The 25382-nt window shown below is 41.1% G+C and overlaps 1 protein-coding gene across 3 annotated transcripts; it reads right to left on the reverse strand.

The window, feature by feature from the left end:
• Nucleotides 1-1689: 1689 nt before the first annotated feature.
• Nucleotides 1690-20958, reverse strand: OGFRL1 (opioid growth factor receptor like 1). Of its 3 annotated transcripts, none has more exons than XM_073336392.1 (7): nt 20467-20958; nt 15192-15278; nt 14696-14774; nt 10424-10502; nt 10261-10327; nt 9972-10117; nt 1690-8669 (listed from the first exon to the last, which is right to left on the reverse strand). In XM_073336392.1, the coding sequence occupies exons 1-7, from the start codon at nt 20731-20733 to the stop codon at nt 7904-7906; spliced, it is 1491 nt and encodes a 496-aa protein (XP_073192493.1). In that variant the 5' UTR covers nt 20734-20958; the 3' UTR covers nt 1690-7903. The 3 variants fall into 3 exon arrangements, with proteins under 3 accessions (XP_073192493.1, XP_073192492.1, XP_073192494.1); XM_073336391.1 differs by having other exon boundaries at nt 14696-14777; XM_073336393.1 differs by lacking the exon at nt 15192-15278 and having other exon boundaries at nt 14696-14777.
• Between the last annotated feature and the right edge of the window lie 4424 nt (nt 20959-25382).

Here is a 25382-nt window from a genome sequence, read left to right on the forward strand (position 1 = left end):
AAATACCTAGAATACCTGGCTTCAGAGTTTAACATTCCACTGACAGTAGTTGGTAAAAAAGTTTCAGCTTGGAAAAAAGACAACTAAAGGGGGATATGATAGAGGTCTATAAAATCATGACTGGGGTGGAGAAAGTAAATAAGGAAGTGTTATTTACTCCTTCTCATAACACAACTAGGGGTCACCAAATGAAATTAATAGGCAGCTGGTTTAAAACAAACAAAAGGAAGTATTTCTTCACACAACACACAGTCAACCTTGCTAGAGGATGTTGTGAATGCCAAGACTATAACAGGGTTCAAAAAAGAACTAGATAAATTCATGGAGGATAGGTCCATCAATGGCTATTAGCCAGGATGGGCAGGGATGGCATCCCTCTCCTCTGTTTGCCTGAAGCTGGGAATGGGGACAGGGAATGGATCACTTGATGATTACCTGTTCTGTTCATTCCCTCTACGCCACCTGGCATTGGCCACTGTTGGAAGACAGGATACTGGGCTAGATGGATGTTTGGTCTGACCCAGGATGGCCGTTCTTATGTAATTCCATTTCTCTGAGATGAGAGTGAGTCTACAATCAAAAACTACATACCGATTCAGTTCTTGTTCAGAAAGTTATCTTTGTCACTTAATTCTTTACAAAGAAACTGATGGGGCCATCACACTGCCTATAGAATGTATTACTGAGCAGTAGCTCAATCCTACCCCTGGATGATATGCCAACAAGGAAGTAAATTAAAATAAACATGCTAATTTCAAGCTTCGTTAGAGATATGGGCTGTGTGTGAAGTATTCTTCCAAATCAAGTTTTCCATCTGGCAAATACCCTCTTCGCTGTTTGGAAATAAACATCGGAGAAGAAAGAACTTTGGACTATTTTAAATTACTCAACACATTGACCAAAATTATGCTCTGATAAATCCATGTAAATCCATCTACGTAAATCCAGGACATTGCTATTCAAAACACCAATGCAATATAAATGGAGGAATGAGCAGAAGTTGGCCAATTCTCTCTAAAAGTAGAATTCTAGCTCAAACTGAAACTGAATAGAAGATATAATATTCTCCTATTAAGAGTTATGGAAACATCGCTGGTTACTATTATAGGCTCAGTATCTAGAGGGTGCTATAGTCAATGACATTTGGTGGTGCTCAACACCTCACAGCTTTAGCTCTTTAAGCAGTTGATATTGTACACAGGTTTGAAAATGTAATGCCTTCAATAATATACTGCAGCTGGAAGCCTGCTTCCCAGCCTTGGTAGACACTGCCATGCTACCGCCACTCCCACTAGGACGCTAAAAACAACAGTATGGATGTTGCAGCATGGGCATCAGCTCGGAATAGCCACCCGAGCTTGGACCCAGGGGATTGGGCAGGTTTGGACTTGGGTGGCTAGCCTAAGCTGCTGCTAGTGCTACAGTGTCCATACTGCTATTTTTAGTGCACTAGCTCGAGTGGAGCTAGTGCAAGTCTGCCTGGGCAAGAAGGCTCGCTCCTAGCAGCAATGTAGACATACCTTACATATGCCCCCAATCCTGCAACTGGATCTATGGCAGCAGACGCACAGGCCCTGCGCAGAACCTCAGTGACTTCAGTGGGGTTCTGTACACACGAATCATCTTGTGATGTTATTATTAAACTGCAATTCTTAAAATGCTTCCAAAAAGGCATGTTTTCAGAGTACACTTCTTTAATAAAAATATTAAGACTTTCAGAAAAAGAAACACTCTGGACTTAAACCTGTTCTCCTATCAATGGTGTTTTTGCCATTGACAACAAAAGGAGCAGAGTTGTGTCACTTCAAAGTGCTTATATAGACACACATTAAATACAGGAGACTATACATACTGAATAAATAGTCAGATCTACATAACATTTCAACACATTGCCAAAATAATGCTGTTAAAGTGAAGAGGCTTTATTATTAATTAGTATTATTATTATAGATTTTGGCTGCAGTTATTAAAAATATATTTACCTGAAAGGAAGGAACTCCAAGTATATCATTTTACAAACAAATAATTTAAAATACTGCAATAAGCAACAGAAACTATTGCTTTTTTTGTTTATACATTTTTGGCATAAAACATTGCCATACCATTACAGAATTATAAAATATATTTTTATAGTACCTTACAAATCCAGAAACTGGTTACCACTTCTACCACATACATATGGTATTGGTACTAACAAACATGCACAGCATTCTGTAATTTAACACTGCAAAGGAATACAGAGTACAGAGCACGCCCACACATTAAAAATGACATGTTGCCATTTCATGTTACAAGTAAAAATATGGGTTTTTTTTTGTTTTTTTTTTGTTTTTTACAATTACTGCACTTTTTCCTGAAATACATTTTAATAACCACGTACACAATAAGTCCAAATTTTACCAGTGCATAAGTACATCCAACCATCTGTCACTGAACTTAAACTTCAGAAAGAGCGAACAACTAGGAAGTTAGTTAAGTCCCAAGAAAGGAATAACCAATGACTAGCTATCATGTCCTGGCAGGTCCCTCCAAAAATAAGTGCTAAAACTTTATTTACTACAAAGACAATAAATTTCACATAATTAACTTCAGTAGTAAACACATTCAGTGTAGTCTAGTTAATGGATATGCTTCCAAATTTATAAGCATGTTAGAATAAAAAGTGCTGAGTTCCCTAGGGAATAAGAGACTATTTACCCACTCTTCTATTCAGCCATTTACAGCAAAAACCTTTATGCTTTCTAAAATAAATGTGGAAGCGATTATAAATGTTAAACCACAGGGGTCTTAATTTAATTGATTTCCATATGATTTTGAATTACATTTTTCAGACTGCATCAGGTTAGAACTTATTTTCATCAGACGTATCAAAGATAAAGCAGGTTTTTTTAAAAAGAGTATATTGTATCTTTCCCATGGTCTTTGATACTTAGGATTTGAGTTGTACAAGTAACATCTGATGTGAGAAAAAATGGTTTGTAGGATAATGTGGTGCCCAAGAGAGACTGATCACAGAGAGAGAGTTCAAAATTACACTGCACTGTTGTATTTAGTTAGATGTTAGTAGCTAAGCCACCCTCATTTTGCAGCACATCCATCATAAAGTAGTGATACATTATCACAAATTAATGGGCAGATTGGGCAAGGTTTTCATGGTTCAAAAGGGGGAGAGAAGGGGTTTTGAGCATCTTGTTAGGTACACAAAGAGGCACGGTGAACCTGTCAATCTGCATCCTGCACAAAATCCTCTCCATATACACACTCTCCTGACCCAATTCCTCTTCTCAAATTGTACCATTATACATAAGAAGGAGGATGGGGTAGTATGGGGACAGAGTGAGGTGGCTATTAATGGGCCTTGTTGGCCCATTCTTGACCCTCAACATCCAGCATTCAGCAACTAGATTGGGTAAAATAGTTACTTCTGTGCAGCTGCAATAGCAAGGGTAGATATGTACTAGGACAGTCACCACTATTACCTAAATTGGGGACTACGCTTGTCACATGCTCAGGATTGTATCTTTGCCTTCTACACTGTCACAACTCTACACCCTCTTCCGACCCCTAATTTTTGACCTAAGAGAGATCTGACATTGGTTTAAATAATCCCATAGTCCCACCACTACTATTCTCTCCTAACATAAATCTTACCTCTTGGGGCTTTGTGCTAGGATTAGACTTTGCCTTTGAATAATTACTTTTACACCATTACACAAATAAAATTATGAATTTTGTTCTGAAGATGGAATTTTATTTTTAATACTTCACTCACTAAACACTGTATTTTGAAACAGTTCTGTAATTATTTATTCACCAGAGGCAAGTCATCCTTTTTTGGCTGACAAGTAAAATATCCTTACTGTTATCATCACGATAAGGACAAATGAATACATTTGTACTGGGTGGGCAAGTTTTCATTACAATTTATCAAGGTTGTTGTACACTAAAGTTAAGGTGACTAACATTCACTTTACCCACTATATTCTTTTAATGTATTTGTTAGAGTACAGTGGCAGGTTCTGAGTTAGTAAATGATATCATAGGTCAAAGTGTTTGACATTTATTTAATGGGGAAAGTTACTGGCAGATTGCTGCTTTCCTAATGTAAACCAGGTAAACGTAGCAGTTGTCAATGAAATTCAAAATTATATTTTTCATACTTCTGACAAACATGCACAATAAAATTATGTTTTTCACTTGAACAGAAAAAAGTCTAGTCCATTAAATCTTACTATAATTTATTATTCATTTTCCAGTGGGAAAAAAGTAATAATTTCCATTGTAATGAGAATAAAGGATTTTTGTAGCTTCTAAATGGCAATATTGTCAAGTTTTATCAAGTTTTGATTAAGAGATGCTATTGCATTTTTTAAAAATCAGTGTAAAATGGTTTTAGGTAAAATTCATTAAAAAAGCAAATTTTTTCTGTTTTCACTTTTCCCCCAAATTAAAGTTAAAGTTGGTATGTTGCACACACACAAAACAAGGCTGTAAGCATGTGATCAGTCTTTTAGAGGCAAACCAGCATTTCCTCTAGCCACATTTATAAGTGTATGCATGCTATAATGCAAATTTACGTGCAGCTTAAAAAAAACAAACAAACAAACAAACCCCAAGCCCCATTGCATGGATCACTACCAGCACAACCCTCAGTCTCAACAGAAAAAAAGGTGCACAAAATAATTTAGTTAAGCAGATATAAATAAACTTTATTTAAAAAGAAACAAGACTTGTTTTCCATTTAAATCTACTATACCTCATTTGACTTATCTTATTGGATCATCCATCAAAATTATACCACAGACGTAAACTTTCTATGTATGGTACAGGTATATGCAACTGTACATTATTAGAATTACCCTAGAATAATAATTTAAGCAGGATTATATCTCGGTAACATGAAATATAAATTAATATTATACAAACTCCTAGTACATAGGTTCCTTGGAATCTTAGAGTCTGATCCTGAGAGGAACTGAGCAAGCCTAACCCTCAGTGGCTTCAATGAGGAGTTGCAAGTACTCAGCAACCTTGAGGATAAGTTTGTTAATTACCAGAAATATGGACACTGTTTTGCTCCCAGACATGCACATTTATTGCTGCATTTCTGTTTAATGGGTAGTAGTTTTTATAGGTTCTGTGTCAAAGAGTTTCCATGTATTGAGGCAGGATTTGGTTCAGTATGGCGGGGAGGTGAGCTATAACTCCAATTTCAGATACAAAGAGAAGCATATCTGCAGAACTTGTCAAATAAACTACTATACTTGCACATGCGTACCCAGTAGAAAGTTTGTCAAGTTACACACTGGTATGCCCCTTCATTTGATATTTGAATAAAATACTATGGTATAAATCAAATTCCCACCTGTCTATGTATACATATAATTCCTAGTTACATTATTTGGAGTTATACATATCTATTTAATAGAAAATAGACCCCTAAATGGGAAAGACGCTTTAATCTATATATGAATTGATCAAACTCCCCTTAACTACTGGGCAGAAGCAAGTTACTGTACTAAGCACACACAAAAGTCCCAAGCGTTTAAGACTAAAGTAAGTTAAAAATAACCTGTAAATATTATGGTTTGTTTTGTACATCCTTGGATTTTGAAATAACTGGTGAATAACTAACTGCTTACATTTATGAATACACAATCATTTTCAATAATTTCAACATGAATTGCCCTTTAGTCCTGCAGGTGCTTTTACAGACTATGGGCTTATGCCCACAGAGACTTAATGCATGGCAAGCCAGGGTGTGAATGTAAAGCACATATTTGAAACAGATGAAGTCAAGCGCACTATGGAACTTCTAGAGAATGGCAGCAGGGTCCACATGGCAACTTAACACGCAGCAGATTTCACCCTGGTCTACACTACAGAATTAGATTGATGCAAGACAGCTCTACATTGACCTAACTGTAAGTGTCTACACTAAAATATTACTCCCATAGATGTAACTTGCACGCTATGCCGACTTAACAACTCCACCTCCGCAAGAGGTGTAGTGCTTAGGTTGATGTAGTTATGTCCACGCAGTTTCAGTGCAGACACTGTGTTGCTTACATCGACTGTTGCTGCCTTTCAGAAGCTGTCCCACAATACCCCACTCTGACAGTTAAATCAGTGCAAGTTCTCCAGGCAAGGATGTGCACTGCCAACACAAGGAGCATAGTGTGGATGTGCAAAAGCAATTTAATTACTGAGGTGGCTGTACAACTGATGTAACTTAGGTCAACATAATTCTGTAGTGTAGACATATCTTAACTCTCTGTATAGGCAAGCCCTAAGGCCCTGATCTTTCAATACGATGCAGATGCATGCAAGTGGACCCCTGCATCCACTTGAATCCCCACAGATTTTAAGGGGGCTCCACATTGCAGGATTGGGGCTTGAGCTCAATTATTCTTTAACTGCTTCCAAAATAGGGGAACGAATTTTGGTGTTCTTCCACAGCATATACATAGACTAAAGCTAGATATTAAAATACTTCTTTGAGACAAAAACATCCTTACAAATAGTGGTCCATTGTCACAGCATGAAACAATTGGAATTTTTACAAAAATTGAAAAAAGGAGTTTTCCTCTGCCTAAGATGTACTATGCACACCACCATTATAATATTTACTTTTACCACCTTCCTTCAGGAAAATTATGACATACCATAATATTTTACATATAATGGCATTTATTAGTTAAATGTTGAAGTGCCCATGTAGGATTTGTTCTATTGGTGAAGTTACAAAACAAAAATTATGGAACCCAGGAGTGCTATTAGGCACAAAGATATTAGTTTTTCTGTAGCATGACACTTTGTGGGAAATTAATATCTCATTGCATTTCATCTTTATGAGACCTGACTAAAATGCTCAATCTTAGGTGCTTATAATTAGGCAGTTAAATCTGTATTTAACCACGTAAATTTTTACTGTCTTTTCAGAGATAATTCTCAGGTTCTCAGCACTTTCTGTAAAAATCAGGCCATTTTTATTTTAGGTGCCTACATATGGATGGATAGCCATTATTGCATGTGCAAGTAGTGTCACAATGACAGAATATATTTCTGCAACTATAAACTTTTTGGATTTACATCCCAAGAATCCTGAGCCCAACAACTGAAAATTCAGAACCAGATTTATTTTCTTTTTTATATAGTAGATGGGAGAAGCAAAACCTGTCACCAGAGGGACACACTGGAAAGACATTTAAAGAGATCTAAAGCACAGCTCACCCTGCAACTGTGACAAGGACTGTACATATAAAGCTTTTGTACAGTTTAACCATGAGTTACACTTCCACTTAATTTAGAATGATGCTTCACAAAATGGAACATTTTGATATCCAGTTCAGAAAGTCTCAGCCAAAAATGCTCATTTAAGATTAAAGCCTTTGTACCTAATTCTGCCCTTGGATATCATGCAGGACTTCCACTGACTTCAAAACGAAGTGAAAGGCCTGGGCCCTTAAAAGTAATTTGCAGAATCATCTTGAAAAAGGCAATCAATATTGCAGTCTTTTCCTGCAAATCTTAACACACCAAAATTCTAACATTCTAATTTTTTAAAAAATAGATGAACAAAGTGAGATCAGAAATGAATGGCATTCCTTTCTATGTGGACTGTAACCTAACTGAAAAGGGGAATGTATGGAATTTAATCCTATATAGTTGTTTCAAATTAGCATATACATATTTTAAATAGCATATACACATTTTGGATTGTGCCCTATAAACTGAGTTAAAAAAAAATCAACCCCTAAGAAGCTTAATCTGATGCTCTCATATCCAGCCTGGTCCCATGATCTTCTTTATATTACACTAGATGTGAATATCATCCAAAATTAAAGAACAATGAATAATTTGTTTCATTCAGTTTGAAACATAACTAGTTTTAAATTTGGACTCATGATTTTATCTCATCTTTGTTCTTTATGGTGGATTCCACTGGAGGTTTATCCTTACCGAGGTTGTCTTGCACGTCTGCAGATACATTATTTGAACAGTTCTCACTGTCACATGGCTCTCTCTCTACAACTGTTGGATTTCCACAATCTTGGCTCAGATTTTCACCATCTTTTCCCGTATCTTTTTTGGAATGAGGAATATTTTCCTTTTTGTCTGACAAATTGAGAACTTCCTCTGATTTGGAATTTTGACTTTCAGTATCACTGTTCTTTTCACTGTTGCTCTGCCTAGCAGCTTCACAGTTAGTTTCTGTTCCAAACTGTTCATTTTCTTCTCCATGTCTTGAGAGTTCTACCTTTTTTTCTTCAGCTGTTTTGCTACTTGAGCTACCAGTTATGGATGTATTCTTGGAATCTCTCCACTTCTTATGTTTAGAAATGTAACTGTTGTGAGAAGAAACTGGGGATGTTGGCTTTTTACCTGTTTTGTTTCCCTCCAACTTCTGTTTTCTTGGTGGTCCCCAGATGAAATGCTCTGAAGGTGTGTAATGTTGCTGGGCAAATCGCAGGAGCTTTCTCCTTTCTCTTCTGTCTCTAATGGTGTATACAAAATATTCCAAAGCACTTTGCTTAATGTTGGGAATTGTGTCTTCCACAAGAGCTTCATGGAGAATAAATTTTACAAGAGGAGATTTGAAACTCTCATATCCAAGCTCACCAAGACTTTTCAGAATGCGAGTGATTCTTAAGTAGTTGTGTTGGGACCTGCAAGAAAAGATTCACTGAAATTAGATAAAAATAATAAGGACAAGAAATGCTTAAAAATAAATTCTTCTGACATGAGAGATTGAGTATAGGCTAGTGGTTATAGGACTAGAGCCAGAAGTCTTGGATTCCATTATCTCGTTTGCCATTGTGTACATGTCATGGACATGTCATTTAATCTTTCTGTGCTTTATTTTCTCCATCTGTAACATGCAGATACTACTACTTAATAGTACCTTCCTCACAGGACAGTTGGGAGTGAAAACTAATGTTTGTAAAATGCTGGGAGACTCTTGGACGAAGAGCTGCAAGTATGGAATCTGATCACTACTATTTGTTTATTTTAGCAATACATTGACTTAAAACTGTGGCTAGCTAGCACTGAACACTTGAATTGATCTTGTAAAATACGCAGTGATTGAGACCTTGGCTCCTGTGCAGCCCTGACTTATTTAGGGCCTGATTCAAAGTCTACTAAGGTCAATGAGATGACTCAGATAAGCTACTGGATAAATAAAAGTACTTGATTTTTTTCAGAAAAGGCAATTATTTGACCAGATTTATTCATAAGCAACTCTAACCTAAGAAAGCAGTGTGCACCCATAATGTCAGGAGAAAATGTTGCAAGAAAACAAACTTCAATTTCAAGCTCAGTGGTATTAGAAAAGTCCTATCAAACTTAAAAAAAACCCTGAGAGATAAATGTTGGCCAAATTCAACTTCGACTTATCTCCCAGATAATCCCTGTGAAGGAAATGGGATTATACAGGGTGAGAGTCAGGTCAAAATTTGGTCCAGTGTACGTTAAAACTATTCAGGTAGTGTTACAGTTGAGATAAAGCATTTAATTTTTAGGCGAGGAGGGAAGCCTTCTCTTTTTCAAGCCTATTAAAAGTGTGGAGAATTTGCTCCTCCTTTTAAAAGTAAAGAAAAGTGAATACTTAGATAATCCAATATTTGTTAATAGGCTAGAAGCATCATTTTGGGAATAATTGAGAAATTTGTACAGCCGCGTGTTAGACAAACTAATATGGAGTTATGTTCTTATTCAATAGTACTTGAAAGTATTACGTTCAGTGAATTCATGGCTGTTGGTTAGATTGACAGTAGGTAAGGAGCACAGTCACAAGAATGTGTGGAAGAGATACACACATCCAGACACAAAACAATCGTTGATTCTTGCTTTTTGTCTTTCCCACTTCCTTGGCATTCTTTTGAAAATATGTCCTGCTTTTCTCTAGAAAACAAAGGATAAAAATTCTAAGGCAATTTACATGGCATCTAATGCATGCCATTACTTACTCATTCAAATGTTGAAATCTTTCTTGACAATTAGCAGCTCGAGCTACATTTCCTGTTTTATCAATTAGTTTTATTCCAAAAAACTCCAACATCATTTTATAAGCCAACAGGAATCTTCTAATTGCTTCTTTTGTTTTCTTGAATTCCTAATAAAACAAGAAGTTAATCTAAAAACCTAAATGGCTCTAAACCAAATTATTTTGCATTGTACACAACAACCTGATACAATAACAAACAGTCTTACTTCAATATTAATCTGAGAGTTGACAGTAAACTCAATGTATATTACCTCTATTTCATATGTAGTTAATTCTTTAGCATAGAAATTCAAACCTTGTTCTCGAAGTGGAAAAAGCCTGTTTAAAAAAAAATGGTTTTAGTTTATGGTGGACAAAATAACACTTTTAATCAAATCAATGCTTTAAAATAAAAATAGCTAATAAGTAACCAACCACTGTATATAAGTATGATTATGTTCCAATTTTTCATAGTCTCCCTTCCATTTATTCAGGACTTCTTCAATGTAAACTCCTGTATAAACAAATTCAGGAAATTATTAGGTAGTGATAAAATATATCTTTCAAATGTATCACAAATGTTTTAGCCCTATATTGTGCTTTGTGCTAAAGCCATGCCATTAAATTAAAGAAAAGGATAATTAGCATTGTCCATACACAGATGCTAATTAATACAGACCAGCTATTCAGCTGGCGTAAATTGGCATAGCTCCATTGATTTCAATAGATGCGGATTTATACCAGCTGAGGATATGGCACTATAACCTGTGTAAAGTATGTTGATCATTGTTTACTCAATGGAGTAGATTTTTTATCACATTTAAAACAAGCTATTTACTCTGATGATATTCAGAGTGAAATCTATAGTCACTCCATTAACGCAACTCTGCATATATGAGATCCTAGTCTAGTAGCATATGTCCTGAATACTGCAAGGAAGTCATTGATTCAAGAATCTCTCCGGTTGCCAGGTGCATTAGGATCTGGGAATTTGTTTCAATTAATTGTGCCTGAAACTCCTGAGGCCACTAGCACTGCCAAGAATTTAAATGGAGTTTCTCAAGCCACGCTGGAAAAATCTACAACACTCCAGGATAATTTCCACTTGTATTAGTCTCAACACATTAATGCATTTGGGTCCAACTGGCAAACACAAACAGAAACCAACAGTAGGGGACCAAACAAAAATGGAATTTATGAATTATTATTAATCATTCATACCATGCAGCACCTCAAGAGCTCCAGTCACACATTAGCACCTCTTTGTGCTAGTTGCTGGACAAAGCACAGGACACACTGATGACACCCCCCGCGCCCAAAGCCTTACATTCTAATTATATAGTGGGATTTTCAAAAGCGCTCTGTGCTTCTCTGGTTGAACTTAATGGCAGTTTTATCACTGAAATATTGCCAACCCCCAAAGTTCAAAAACCATGAGAAAAACTAAAAAACAAACATGAGATTTAAGAAAAAATATTCTCTTGTGTCACAGTGTTGCCCACTCTCCCAAATTTATATGGCACGCTGATTTTGGCCCCCACTGCAGGGTCTCTACATGGCTACCTGATGGTGCTGAACTTCCTTCCAGCTTCTCCCCAAGACAAAGTTCTAATTAATTATTTGTGTGTCTGCCTGCCCCAGCCCACATCTGCCTGTCTCCGAGCCCAGCAACAAATTAAATACGAACACATCTGTTCCCACATCAATTTCCCATATCTGTGCCCCTGTGTCCACATCAACTTTGCTCCTCCAGCCTCCCTTATCTGCTCTTACAGCTCCAAGGGTTCTTTACCCATCTGCTAAGTGCCCGTCTCCTCCTTCCCAGGATCGGAGAAAAAGGGAGAAAGCTCCAGATGCTCTTCACCCCCACTGTCCCTGCCCAGGCCTGGCATGGAGGGGATGCAGAGAGCAGATTGACCCATTTTTCACAAAAGGGCATCAGGAAGGAGGGAGCAGAGCTGCCTTGAGCTGCTAGGATCTTTCTGCTCATTACCTTCTCCCTGTAATGGGATGCACCCCTATATTCACACCCTACACATTATTGTAATAATCTTTGTAAAAAGTATGACTTGTGAGATATCATCTGAAAACTCAACTTGCTGATCAGTAATATGGTAAAATGTGTATAGCAGCATTGTGTGTGAAACTGTAAATTTCTTTCTATATGATGTTAAAAGTGCATGTTCAAAACTCATGAAGCATCAAACTGGCCAAACAAGCCTGTCTTGAACAAAGAGTGTGTGTTTGCCTTAATTTGCATTTAAGTAATAAACAGAGTCATCAAGTAGAAAGGGGGAAGGGAGGAAACAAAAGCAAACCTGTTTGTGAGCATACACAGGTGAAAAACACCTTAAGAGTCTCCTCTCCTTTCTCCCCCTGTCCATCTCACTCTTTGCATTTGAGAAGACAAAAGAAGCAGCTGTTGGATTCTGGGGAAGAGGTCCTGGAAGCATGTGGTGAGAAATTTTGCTTAAGTCTAATATAGTTTGTTAAGTTTAGCATTAGAAAGTATTTTATCTTTATTTTTGTATCTATTTCTGACTGTATTTCCTATACTTATTCTCAATTAAAATCTCTCTCTTTATCTTTAATAAACTTGTTTTATTGTTTTATTTAATTGTGTTTAAGAAGTGTCTGCGTAACTCCATTTAAAGTGGCAAGTTGTATATTATTTCCTTAAAGGAATAACATATATTTGGACTGTCCAGAAGAGGGCTGAGCAGTAGAAAACATACATTTCTAGAGAGAAATCTGGAACTGGGAATGTGTTGGTGTCACCTTGCGGAATAACAAAGGCTGGTGAGAGCCAGAATGTGACTGACAGGCTGCAGTTACAGAAACACATCTGCGAGTGACCTGCATGCTGGCAATAAAACAGCTGCATGCTGTTTGTAAGAGGTCCAAGCTGGGAGCTACAACAGTAAGGCATTGAAAGGCCCCACATGTTGCAGGGCAAGGGTGACACAGCCCTCCCCCCACTGATCTGGATTTCCAGGGTGTGACTGATATGTCACACTCCCCTCCTGTGAGAATGGCATCACTCCCCTACCCAGAACCACCACTGACTCCTGAGGGGAGAGCTAGACCTGCCTTCTGAAGCAGCCCTGGTTGGATGCTCTTCTGCAGGACATGGGGCAGTGGGGAAGGTAGCCAGTAAAAGGGTTTTTTTCCCCCTTGGGCAGGGCTAGAATTCACCAGGAGCGCCTCACATCATTACCATGCTGGCTCCAGTACCAGTCAAAATGATGTTATTCACAATGATTCAAGAGATTGGCAGCACTGCCACCAAATTCCAGGGGGCACAGGAAGGCCTATTCTGAGTGACTCAGAAAAAAAAAATCACACCCTAAATCTATAGCTTTTAGCACCAAACTATGGCTACCTCAGAGCCAGTGTTGTGGTAAGCAGGTGGAGGCAGGGAGCTCCTTTCCCACTATGCTCTAGAGCAGTTGGCCCCATAGAGCGGCTGCTCGCACTCCCTGTGAACACCACCCAAAATTATATGGAGTCACACTTGAGTGGGAGATCCTTCTTATTCTCTCTTTGGGACACTTCTTGCCAAAGCTCAGAACAAGCACTTTATCCTCATCCCCCTTGATCTGTCAGCCACCTTTGACATCGTCCTCCATGCTTTTCTTATTGAAATCTTGCCTTCCTTTGGCTTCCGTGATTCTGTCCTCTCCTGGTTCTCTTCCTACTTCTCTAATCACTCCTTCAGCATGCCCAGCAGAGGATCCCCCTCATTCCTCCTCCAACTTCCTGTGGAGGTGCCACAGAGCTCTGTCCTTGGTCCCCCTATCTCTTCTTACTATACATTTTATCTGTAGGTAATCTCATCCACAATCATAAATTCAACTACCATCTCTATGCTGACAACTCACAGATCTACTTCTCGATTCTAGACCTGTCTCCTTCTGTCTCTTGTTTTATACTTAGATCACCAGCTCTCTAGAGCAGGAACTGTCTTTTTGTTCTTTGCCTGTACAGAACCTAGCACAATAGGATAATGGTCCATGACTAGGGTTCCAAGGTGCTACAGTAATACAGATATTAATAATTCCCATGCATAAGCAAGTGTCCAGAGGGCTGTGCTGGAAAAAGCACCTTCTTAACCATTTCTAAAGGTGTAACAAGTGCTGCTGGTGACTCTTCTTACCCCCGGACCACTGGAGGCATTGAGCCTGCACCTGGCTTTCTCAGGTATAATGTCTCCAGTGCTGATTTTTACAAGATGCACTTCCTCCAGCCCTACTGCATCATCACTGTAACAGTCATAATGCAGCCCTTAAACTATTCTTAATGGAATATCTTATTTCTATGTTAAGGATATCACTGCAGCTTGATGTGCAGTTCGTAACATAAGCAACAGCCATTGGTATTCATGAAAAGCGCGGTTAGAGTCCCATGACTGCATTGGGAATGCATTGCTTAGAATTTCCAGCCATGACTGAAATGTTCCCCTGTAGAACAGGGACTAATGTAATAAATAATTTCTGTGTTATACAGCCACCTTTAAGGAATGGTGTATACTGCAGTGTTCTCAGTATATTAACATTACACTACAGGAAAAGTCAATTAAAAAAGGCACTGTGTGGACATTTTTGTGACATAAGTATTACACAAACCTAGTCCTTAGTACTGTAATTATCAGTTCAGTTTTATGTTATTGCACATTGTTTTTGTTACTACTACTGTCAGATTACTCACCATCAGGTTTAAAGGGAATTTTATTTTTATAAAATCGGAGATTGCACAAGTCATTTTGATACCGGAGATCTTTAAAGTTCTGCTGAAAAGAAAGAAACAAAGCATTATTAGTCTGCAATAAAACTATCAACAGTGGAAGTATGCTAGCATTCAGCTCTTTTAAAAGATTTTAGAACCAAGAAGGTAGGCCTCTAAAAATAGTAAGTCACTGGGACTACTCACTTGCTTAAAATTAAGCATGTGCATAAGAGTTTGCATGATCAGGACCTTAGACGGTAAGCTCCTCAGGCATGAAGGAGTTTTATAGGTTTGGGAGGGAACAATGGTACATCAGGTCCAGTCTCCCCCCTCTGGCATTTACTTTTGGCTATTCCATCAGAAATCCTACTCTTTTCATTGTCTCATACTTAATAGGCAAAGATAAGGCCTGTTCTAATGAGTTTTGTTGGTTATTGTTCTTTATTTAAAGAGTTTTTAAACCACATAATGCCCTTACTGGATACTGGTGTCGATACTTGTACAAGTCTCTTGCTGCATAAAAGCTCCTCTTTGGTTTTGTTGTCAGTTCAGTTGTATCATTATTCTGAAACATTTAAAGAGTAGTTAATATCCACCTACAGCCAAGCTGAACACTGATTTGTATTATTATGGTTTGACACATTTTAAAATAATTATTTTTCAGAATGGGCTTCAAGAATTCTGAATACATAGATGTACAGTTGCATAAATTTACTTAAGCTTTTATCAAACAATGTGTGTGTGACAGGAAGGATATTTTTAACATATGAACAAAAGCAGGCCTAGCACACATGGTAGATCCATTTATAAATTCTGTAATTTCTTGAATTTGGACCGATAGGTTGGTCAGTGATTTATTTACTGAATGTAAAACTTATCTAGAAATTATTTAAAAAGCGCAAACGCTTATCAAGACAAAATAAGAAGTGGCTGAACATGAAAGTGAAGCATAACTATACCTTTATGTTAGTGAAATCAGACTATTCATATGTCTGGGTCATATCTTACCATGAAAGCATACCTAAAGCTACCACTGCATCCTGTGGAAGAAAACTGTTGAATGGCAAACAAGAATATTTGTAGCACTGTCAAACTATTTTATATGATTCAGGAAACTAGTGTTTAGATCTGTCAAGGCTGAGTCCACACTCTGGCACTTTGAGTGCAGAAGGCGGCGGCCTGCAAGGATTAAAAAAATTAATACTTGCCACTCCAGGTTACAGCTTCTCTCTAACCTTGGCTTGGTAAACGCTGCCCCACCCAAATGCAAACCCCTTTTGGATCCAGGAAGGAGCACTTGGGAATTCCTCCCTGTGGGGTACCCTCAAGCCCTTTCACCTCCGCCCCGCAGAGCTAAGAAAGAAACCAAAGGAAATCAGCTGTTGCCACCAGGTAATTAAACAACATATGCACAAACCTCTTAGGGTACCAAAAATCCAATCCCGTTCTTAAAAAGGTAAATTTTATTAAAAACAAAAAGAAAGAAAATAAATCTGGAACTTAGGCTTTTGCTAGATTTTAAAAGAGCACTTCCAAAAATTAAGCACCCAAAATAGCTTTCTTGGGGGTTCAGCTTAAAGGTTACAAGCAAACAAAAGCATCTGGGGTTAGCACAGAGGAGTCCACAAGCCTTACAGAAAATAAAAGAAATAACCCTAATCACGTCTTTCTAGACATTCCTAATCTACTTACATATTTGGGTAGTTCTAGCTATAATCTGATTATTTCCATACCTGGCAAAAGGTTTTTTACAGCATAGTCATAGCCCTGCCTTTCTCTGTTCCCCTCTCTCCAGAGAACCACCACAGAACACAAAGGCAAAGCTTTTTTCCCAATTTTAAAAAATTCTAGCCTTCCCATTGGCTCTTTTGGTCAGGTGCCCACTCACTTTTCTTTACTTGGGGGACTTTTTAACCATTTACAGGTATAGCAAGCAGCCACCAAGAGGGATTTTATAGCTAACTGGCTGGCTGTGTGTCCATAAAAGGGAGCTACTCCCCCCCTTCATTTATCATAAGAACATAAGTTTACGTTCCAGTGAAAAGCATCATTAAACCCCTAAAGCAAAATTGTTCTTGAAAAAAAAAAAAAAAGCATTTATCAAAGCTTGTAGTAGATCCCAACCATTTTGGAATCTATGGGCCTGATTCAGAGCCCGCTGAAGTCAGTGGAAAGACTCCCATTGGCTTCAGCAGGTGCTGGATCAAGCTGTATACATTTTACAAAAACCCAGCTAAAAGCACCCATATACGGAGACTTACTAATTCTGTTATGTTTCAGAGTAACAGCCGTGTTAGTCTGTATTCGCAAAAAGAAAAGGAGTACTTGTGGCACCTTAGAGACTAACCAATTTATTAGAGCATAAGCTTTCGTGAGCTACAGCTCACTTCATCGGATGCATACCGTGGAAACTGCAGCAGACTTTATATATACACAGAGAATATGAAACAATACCTCCTCCCACCCCACTGTCCTGCTGGTAATAGCTTATCTAAAGTGATCATCAGGTGGGCCATTTCCAGCACAAATCCAGGTTTTCTCACCCTCTTGGATGAGAAAACCTGGATTTGTGCTGGAAATGGCCCACCTGATGATCACTTTAGATAAGCTATTACCAGCAGGACAGTGGGGTGGGAGGAGGTATTGTTTCATATTCTCTGTGTATATATAAAGTCTGCTGCAGTTTCCACGATATGCATCCGATGAAGTGAGCTGTAGCTCACGAAAGCTTATGCTCTAATAAATTGGTTAGTCTCTAAGGTGCCACAAGTACTCCTTTTCTTAATTCTGTTATGCACTTTATTTTTCACATCATTTTGTTTTCTACAATATTGTAATCAGAGATACTTCTATTTGTTTTAAGATGCAGAAATAAAACTCCCCTACAGAAATCAATACACAAACTTGCAGGGGCTGGGGGGGAAATCAAACACTCCTTTACACCTTATTTGTGGTAGTACGGACACAGCCAGGCTTACTCCTGTGTTATTACACAGGATATCCTCCATCCACTGTACCCCAAACTCCTTGCCATTAATACATTGCTTTGATGACAAACAGTCTTTGATGATAGACTGGCTGTGACTCCAACTAAAGATAAAACATGCTTACTTGAACAGGAAATACCCTTTGATAATTAAATACCAGGCATTAGCTGCTCCACCATGATACATGAAGCAGAATGACAGTAAATTTTAAAATTCTAGTTCTTATTTCATTTACATATACCTCAAAAAGTAAACACTTCTATAAAGCTAAGAAAAAGCTTGACCCCATTGATGAAGTTCTGATACCACTGAAGTCAATGGCTGTTTTGCCATTGACTTAACTGGGTCAAGATTTCATCCTATGTTCCTAAAATGCAGGACTCAGTACTAAAACTCTTGATATCCGGTCCAGTGAGAAGTCACAAATCTACGTTGTGTACTACCCAATACTTATACATATCCCTCAACCCCTTCAACTGGGGAGTCAGTTTAGAAACAAATTTAATGTTGGTGTTTCAAAGTTTAAAAAATAATCTTCACATAATCAGCAAAGAAAGACTTAGCGCAGGCTTTCTGATTGGAATTGTAAGCGCATTCCAAGGGTTAGTTATCTTACTTTATGGCTTACAAATATCTGCTACTATAGTAAATCTGAAAACAAATTGACTTGTTTTCGACATCCAAGTGTAAGAATGCTTACCATAAGACACTTGCAACTTGTTGTGCAATATATTTGCGTTTGGACTGATCTTATGTTGTTAGTTTTCCTAGTACCATCTTTAATTGTAATTATTCATCTCAGTCCCTCAAACATAAGACAATTTTCAGTTTAGATGCCTAGGCACTGCTTCTACCCTCAGTTACAGGGAGTGCAAGTACATCTCCTATTAATGTCCATTGGAGTTGCACATGAGTAATTAAGGGTCAAACTGGGCTTTTAGGCTTTATTTACATTAGCCTTTTTCCCCCCCCCCTCTAAAATTTCCCACCATTGCTGCCACCGGTTCTGCTACTCTTGGGGGGTAACAGTGGTAGGAATGATGCTATACATAGCATCTAGCAGCTAGCCCTGCTCAGAATCGGTATACATGTTTTGGCAACTAAAATATTGGCAGCTGCTGATACACTGGCACCCAGGCGTAGTCAATTAATTTTTGGCAAGGTCCAAATTTCTTGGGCAAGATCTAGTCAAGGTCCAGATTCTGGAGAAAATAATAATAATAAAATAACAATTATAATAATAAGTAAATAAATAGATGTTGGGGTCCATTCAAAAACATCTGGCGGTCCGGATCTGGCCCCTGGTCCGCCTATTGGCTACCCCTGCTGGAACCCAATCTACACAAGGGCTCCCACTGTCGCTACTCTGTAGAACACTACAGATGCTAGCAATGGTGGTAATTTTAAGGAAAAGTTTCCTACTATAGATAAAATCTTAGTATAGAAAAAAAATATGGAAGCCTCAGAGACATCAAGACGACATCAGTATACTAGTCTTGTATCTCTTAATAAGCCACTGCTGCTGAGCCTGAAAGCTGCTCTACTACACTAACAATTTTCAACCTTTTCAGCAACTGTACTAGTTTAGCAGATACTGAGCCCAGTCTCTGGTAACGTGCTGAGCACTTTCAAATCCCATTAAAGTCACTCAGCCTGTCATAGGTTCAAGAGCATAATACCTTGGTTATACCAACAGTGCACATCACTTTCTATCCTTTTGTGCACAATTTGTGGAACCTGAGCTGTTCCAAACCTCAGACAGGTTTCAGAGTAACAGCCGTGTTAGTCTGTATTCGCAAAAAGAAAAGGAGTACTTGTGGCACCTTAGAGACTAACCAAGACAGGTGCAATCATGAGAGAGCAGCAAAGCTGCCACTGCAGGTCACTTACAGATGAATGGGAAATAGGTAGCAAAGCAATGTGACCTTGCACTGAGGATCATCATTGAAAGGGGAGCATAAAATTCCAGTCATAGGTGCCAGAAAGTACCAAAAGTGATACTATAATTATTATACTTAGCATGTTTCATCTCAAAGGCTTTTACAAATATTAACTAACTTTCCCTCTCAAGAGAGATTAAGTCTTCACAGAGAGGTGAAATCAAGAGACTTGTCCTAGGCCACACAAAGGTGTCAATATCAGAGCCAAGATTAGATCTCCTGAGTTCCTGGCTTCCAGTCCTTTGCTCTGTCCACACACACACACACACATTCCCCATGGTTGGTAACCATAGCATTAGATTACTAAGAGGATATCAAAACAATCTTGGTCTCAAACAGCCCTGAAGGCCAGTAGAAATGAGCTGTGAAACAAACTGCGGTAGGGGAAATAAAAAAAAAAAAATTAAAAAAAATCCCCACAGCCCAACACACTTCCTCCTTTTTCAGCCTGATACAGAGCACACGTCACCACGAGGAAAACAAGCACCCAGGCGGCAGCAGGCGGCAGGCTCAGAAAGCAGCAAAGTACCCAAGCGGGGTCTGCCTCCCCCAGCCCGGGGGTGCCACGCAGCCCCCCACCCCCATTTGCCTCATTCCAAGGCAAAGATCCAGCCCCAATTTACGCCGACAACACGACGTGCGGAAGGGTACCGAGAAAGCAGAGCAAATCCCCAGCGCCCCAAGCCTGCTGCATTCATGGGACACCCATGACCGTGGAGACCTCCCACAGCCCTGGCTGGGGGCGGTAAGAAAACACCCGCCGGGCTGCCGGGGGGCTCTGTCTGGCTCCTAGCCAGCCTGCAGAAGTTGACGGCGCCAGGGGTACCTGCTCAGGGCCGGGGGCTGCTGCTGCTGCTTCTTCTCGGCCCCCCTCCACCTCTTCCCCTTCCTGCTGGATCTCCTCGGGCCGGCCGCTTGCGGCAGGGAGAGGGGCCGGCGGCTCCGGGGCCGGCTCTTCCCCGCCGACCGCCTCCTGCTGCTGGTCCCCGCCTGGGTCCTGCGGCTCGGGCTCGGAGTCCGTCTCCCAGGTGGAGTCGCAGTCCTCCACCGTGGCGGGCTCCTTGACGCTGACCCCGCTCAGCAGGCTGCCCATCGGGGAGGCGCGATGACAGCCCCCGAGCCGAGCGCCTTCGCCTCCTCCGGGAGGACGCGGAGAGCCGGGGGAAGGGGCCGCAGGCGGGGCTAGGGCTGCAGCTGCTGCTGCTGGGGCATGTCAGTGTGGGGAGGCCGCAGGCGGGGAGCCCAGGGAGGAGGAGAGCGGGAGCAAGGCAAAGGCGGCAGCCCGGGCTGCCTGCGCCTCAGCCGGTCCCCAGCCTAGAGACACACACAGGGAGGAGCTGGAGGCTTCGGGATTTCCACAGCAAGCGCTCGAGCACGCCCCTTCCCTCCCCCTGCTCCTGCATGAATGAGACACGGGGGGCAGGGTCTCGCTCAGGGTCCCTCATGGGCTCGCCGGCACTAGCCCGTTAGCACGAGGTAGAGCTCTAGTCTCCTTCTACACTGCAGCTACAGCTGTAATTTCCAGCTGTGCTACTGGCAAGGCGGTGGCTCCGCCCAAGATCCTAGGTACTACTGGGGCAGCTAGGTCATACCCCCACCATCACAGCTACACTTCCGTTTTTAGGGTGCTCTGTCAAAGCTAGGCCCTGTACATCTACCTGAGTTGGGAACGACGGGTTCAGCATAGACATACCCCAGGTGTGGTAGCCGCACAGAAGGGGTTGGGGTGGGTGTGGTGTAGAGCAGACCTCAGGTGAGTTTCTCTCTAAAGCTACTAACTTGCCCTATATGTAGTGGGGATGCAGGCTCCTACCTCAGCATAAAAATTGAAGGCTGCTGGCTGGATCTCCAATCCCTTAGGACTCCCAGCTAGGGTGACCAGATAGCAAGTGTGAAAAATCAGGACACTTTTTTTTGCTGGGGAGGAGAGAAGGTGTAGTTGTATATATAAGACAAAGCCCCCAATATCAGGCCAGTCCTGATAATATCAGGGTATCTGGTTACTCTACTCCTATCCCCATGTCCTTTTCTTGCAATCTACCTATTCCCTGCTTCTTAACTGGAAGTCCGCTATCACTGCCTGTAGGCCTGCTCAGCAGTCCTCCCCCACTTCCTCTCATTTCCATGTGACTTCCAGTACCAGCAGTTGCGCTCATCCATACCAGTAGAGAAGTCCATTTTTTGAAGATGGCCCCAACGAAGGCATCACCTCTGCATGCTGCTGGCCAGCTGGAGGATGACACCAGGGTACTGGTGGATCTCTAGTGTGATGCTAGCAGGGCCCATGATTTTGGGAACAAGAACCAAAGTTCCAGGCTGTACAATGAGATTTCACATACACTGTCTATGCAGGGAATCCAACAAATAGGAGTGCACTCTAAGAAGAAAATCAAAGGGATTAAAATGCTTTTCTGGAAGGCTAGGGACCATAAATTCCAGTCTGGTATTTACCAAAGACAAGTCCGCACTATGATGAGATGGATTTCTTCATTAGCAGTGCCACAAGCATGGGCCCTGATTTTACACTGGACAGTTTAAAGGCTCTGGGCAGGGTTGTGAGTCAGATGGACAGCAACGAGCACATAGAGCAAGAAGACAGAAAATTGGAGCTAGAGAGCCAGTGTTTGGTGCTTCTGCGCCCAGTCTGAGCTGGGTCTTGAATCCCAGGACATGTTTGGGAATGAGATAGAAGCAACAGGAACGGGCATCATAAATTCATAGTTTAAGGCCAGAAGGGACCATTTGAGCATCTAGTCTGACCTCCTGTATAGCACATGCCATTAAATTTACTCCTGTATTGAGTCCAATAACTTATATTTGGCAAAAGTATATCTTCCAGAAAGGTATCCAGCACTTCTCATAGTATTTTGTTCCAATGGTTCGTCACCCTCACTATTACAAATTTGTGCCTTATTTTTTAATTGTCTGGCTTCAGCTTCTAGCCACTGGTTCTTGTCAGAGCTGTCCCTTGGGTGGGGCAAATCGGGGCAACCGCTCCGGGCCCCACGCTTTTGGGGGTCCCCGCAGGCCGGTGTGATTGGCCGGCGTAGTCAGTCCTGGAAGAGATGAATCCGTCCTTTCCGCCCCAGCCCTCCCATTCCAGGGCCCACGCTTTGGGGGGCCCTGCAGGCTGGTGCAATTGGCCAGAGTCAAATCTGTCGCTTCTACCCCAGGCCCCGCACCCCTCTATGGACGGCCCTGGTTCTTGTTATGCCTTTCTCTGCTGGATTAATGAGCCCTTTAGTACCCAATATTTTCTCTCCATGAAGACATTTATACACTATAATCAAGTAATCTTTCATTCTTCTTTTGGGTAAGCTACATTGATTGAGCTGTTTAAGTCTCTCACTGCAAAGCATTTTCTCCAGACTGCAAATCATTTTTGTGGTTCTTCTCTGCACCTCTTCAATTTTATTAACATCCACCAGAACTATGTTCACTATTCCAGTATCCGTCTCACCAGTGCCGTATACACAGGTAAAATCACCTCCCTACTCCTATTCATTACTCTCCTCTTTATACCTCCAAGGATTACACTAGCTTGATCACTGGTGCTGCTGGGTTGAGCTGTAAGTGGTTAGGCCTTTCAATAAGCCAGCCCAGTCTTGTCCAGCAGCAGCAGCTTCCCCAGCCCCTGTACCCACTTCTCTGCAAGATGGAGCATGCCCCCACCCCACTGCCTACACAATGCAGACCTCCTCTACTCTCTACAAAGACCAAAGTCTCCTCTTCCCTCTCCATCTACCCTTCCACACCATCATCCCAGCAACCTGCTGTCCTCAGAACCCAGCTCTTCCAACCCACCCCTAGATCAAACAATCTATTCCCAGTCCTCAAGATGGGGACCCTATAATCCAAGATCCCCTTCCTGCCCCAAACCCAACCTTTCCACAGCTTTGGTCCCTGAAACCTGGCTTTCCAGTCTGCACTCCAGTTCCATCTGATGGCTGCCCCTAAGGCCCAGTCTACTGTCCAAAATTTCCCACATCCTAAATGCCTTATATCTTTTATATCACAGACAAGCTTCAGTTCCACCCTGTGCTCCTCAATGTCACATTTCCTCAACCTCCCTTGGCCCTATTATCCTAATGTTCTGGTACGCCGATCTGTGTCTATTTACTTATACAACCCCCCGCTCACCATAATGTCTCTTTTCTCTCCAATCCTGCTAGGAAAGACTTTTGTTTTCCAATCCAGGAAAGTAGTTGAACAGTAATGGCTCAGCTCCATCCCTACCAACAAGTAGTATTTTAACAACATGACTGAAGGAACTCCTGCCAAATATGAACAAGGAAAAGGCACCTGAGCACAAGGAAACCTGCTAGTTCTGAGGGTGGAGCTTTCCTGGGCACTACAGCTGCTGCAAAAGAAATGCAGCCCTCTTGGAGAGGGACTTTGGGGGCCAGGCCCTTAACTTCAGGGCCTTCCAAGGAGTTCACTCTTCTTAACTTGAGGGAGAGGTATTTTTTCCTACTCCCACAGTATCTCCTCCCACAGCTCAGGGGTGGTGGTGGTGGTGGGTACAAACTGAGGGCACTGAGTCCTGGAACCCACCCACCATGGCTACCTGCCTCTCTCCTACCTACTGGTCTGGACTGACACCCACTCATTCCAAAGAAGACCAACCCATCCTGACATTCACTCACTTATTCTGTCTGATTCCCACCCACTGTAACTGACTTCTTGTCTGTCTCTCAGCCACCTTCCTCTCTTGTCTTTCTGCCAGCTGTTCACCTTAATGACTTCCCCGAAAAGCACCCTTCCTCCCAACCAGCCCGCCTGCTTCTCTACCTTTCACCAACTCATCTATACTGCCTTCCTGCCTGTTCAACTGCTACCCCACTTGCTGTGCCATCCACTTATCTATCATGTCTTACCTGTCTCTCGGCCACTCACCCTTCCCTCTCACCATTCAAACACCCATTCTGCCTACAATCCTGGCAGGCATGAGAAATGTGTGAATGTAAGTGAGAAACAGATGCACAAATACATGTGAGAAAGAGGAATTGTGAGTAAGGATGGACAGAACAAAGTGAGAGGAAAGAGATAGAAACTTGTATATGTTACTATACCATAGTACCTGAGTACCTTCCAGTCATTCATTAAGTGATGTGACTAACATCTGTCACATATGGTTTATTCTCTTTCTCTCATTGTCTTCCCAAGGGGAGAACTGTGTGTTTTAGTTTGGTAGGGTTTTGGTTTGGGGTTTTTTGTACACACTGCTATGTGTTTATGTTAGAGAAGGCAAGGCCAAAAAAGTGTGCCTTGTACTTGGCGCAGAAGGGGGCAAAGTTGGTTATGGTCCTTAGTTCCTGTAGAAGAGTTAATTCCAGAGTCTCATGAGAAAGCCCTGTTTCCTGCACAGACAAGCTTTACACTTGTGATAGTGTTCCACTGTGCCTGAGCAGTGGATTTGTCAACCATGGTCTTCATTCCAGAGCTTTGGGTGGACGTTTAGATATCCTGGGCCTAGGCTATTGAGTTCTTTGAAGATAAGGACCAAGACCTTGAACTTGACTTGATATTCTTTGGGAAACCGGGGAAAGAGCAGAAGTCAGGTTTGTTTTGCCTGCAGTAGCTTCTGTTGCTGATGAGATTTGCTGGAATGTTCTGTCCCAGGGCAGTGCGTGAACTTCTTCACACAACAGTCTACCTGTGAAACTTATTGCCAGTGTATGTTTTAAAGGCCAAAGCTGTAACAGGGTCCAAAAAAATAAAAGTTCATGGAGGAGAGGTCCA

Source organism: Lepidochelys kempii, chromosome 3 (assembly GCF_965140265.1).
Source record: "Lepidochelys kempii isolate rLepKem1 chromosome 3, rLepKem1.hap2, whole genome shotgun sequence".
Lineage (NCBI taxonomy): Eukaryota > Metazoa > Chordata > Testudines > Cheloniidae > Lepidochelys > Lepidochelys kempii.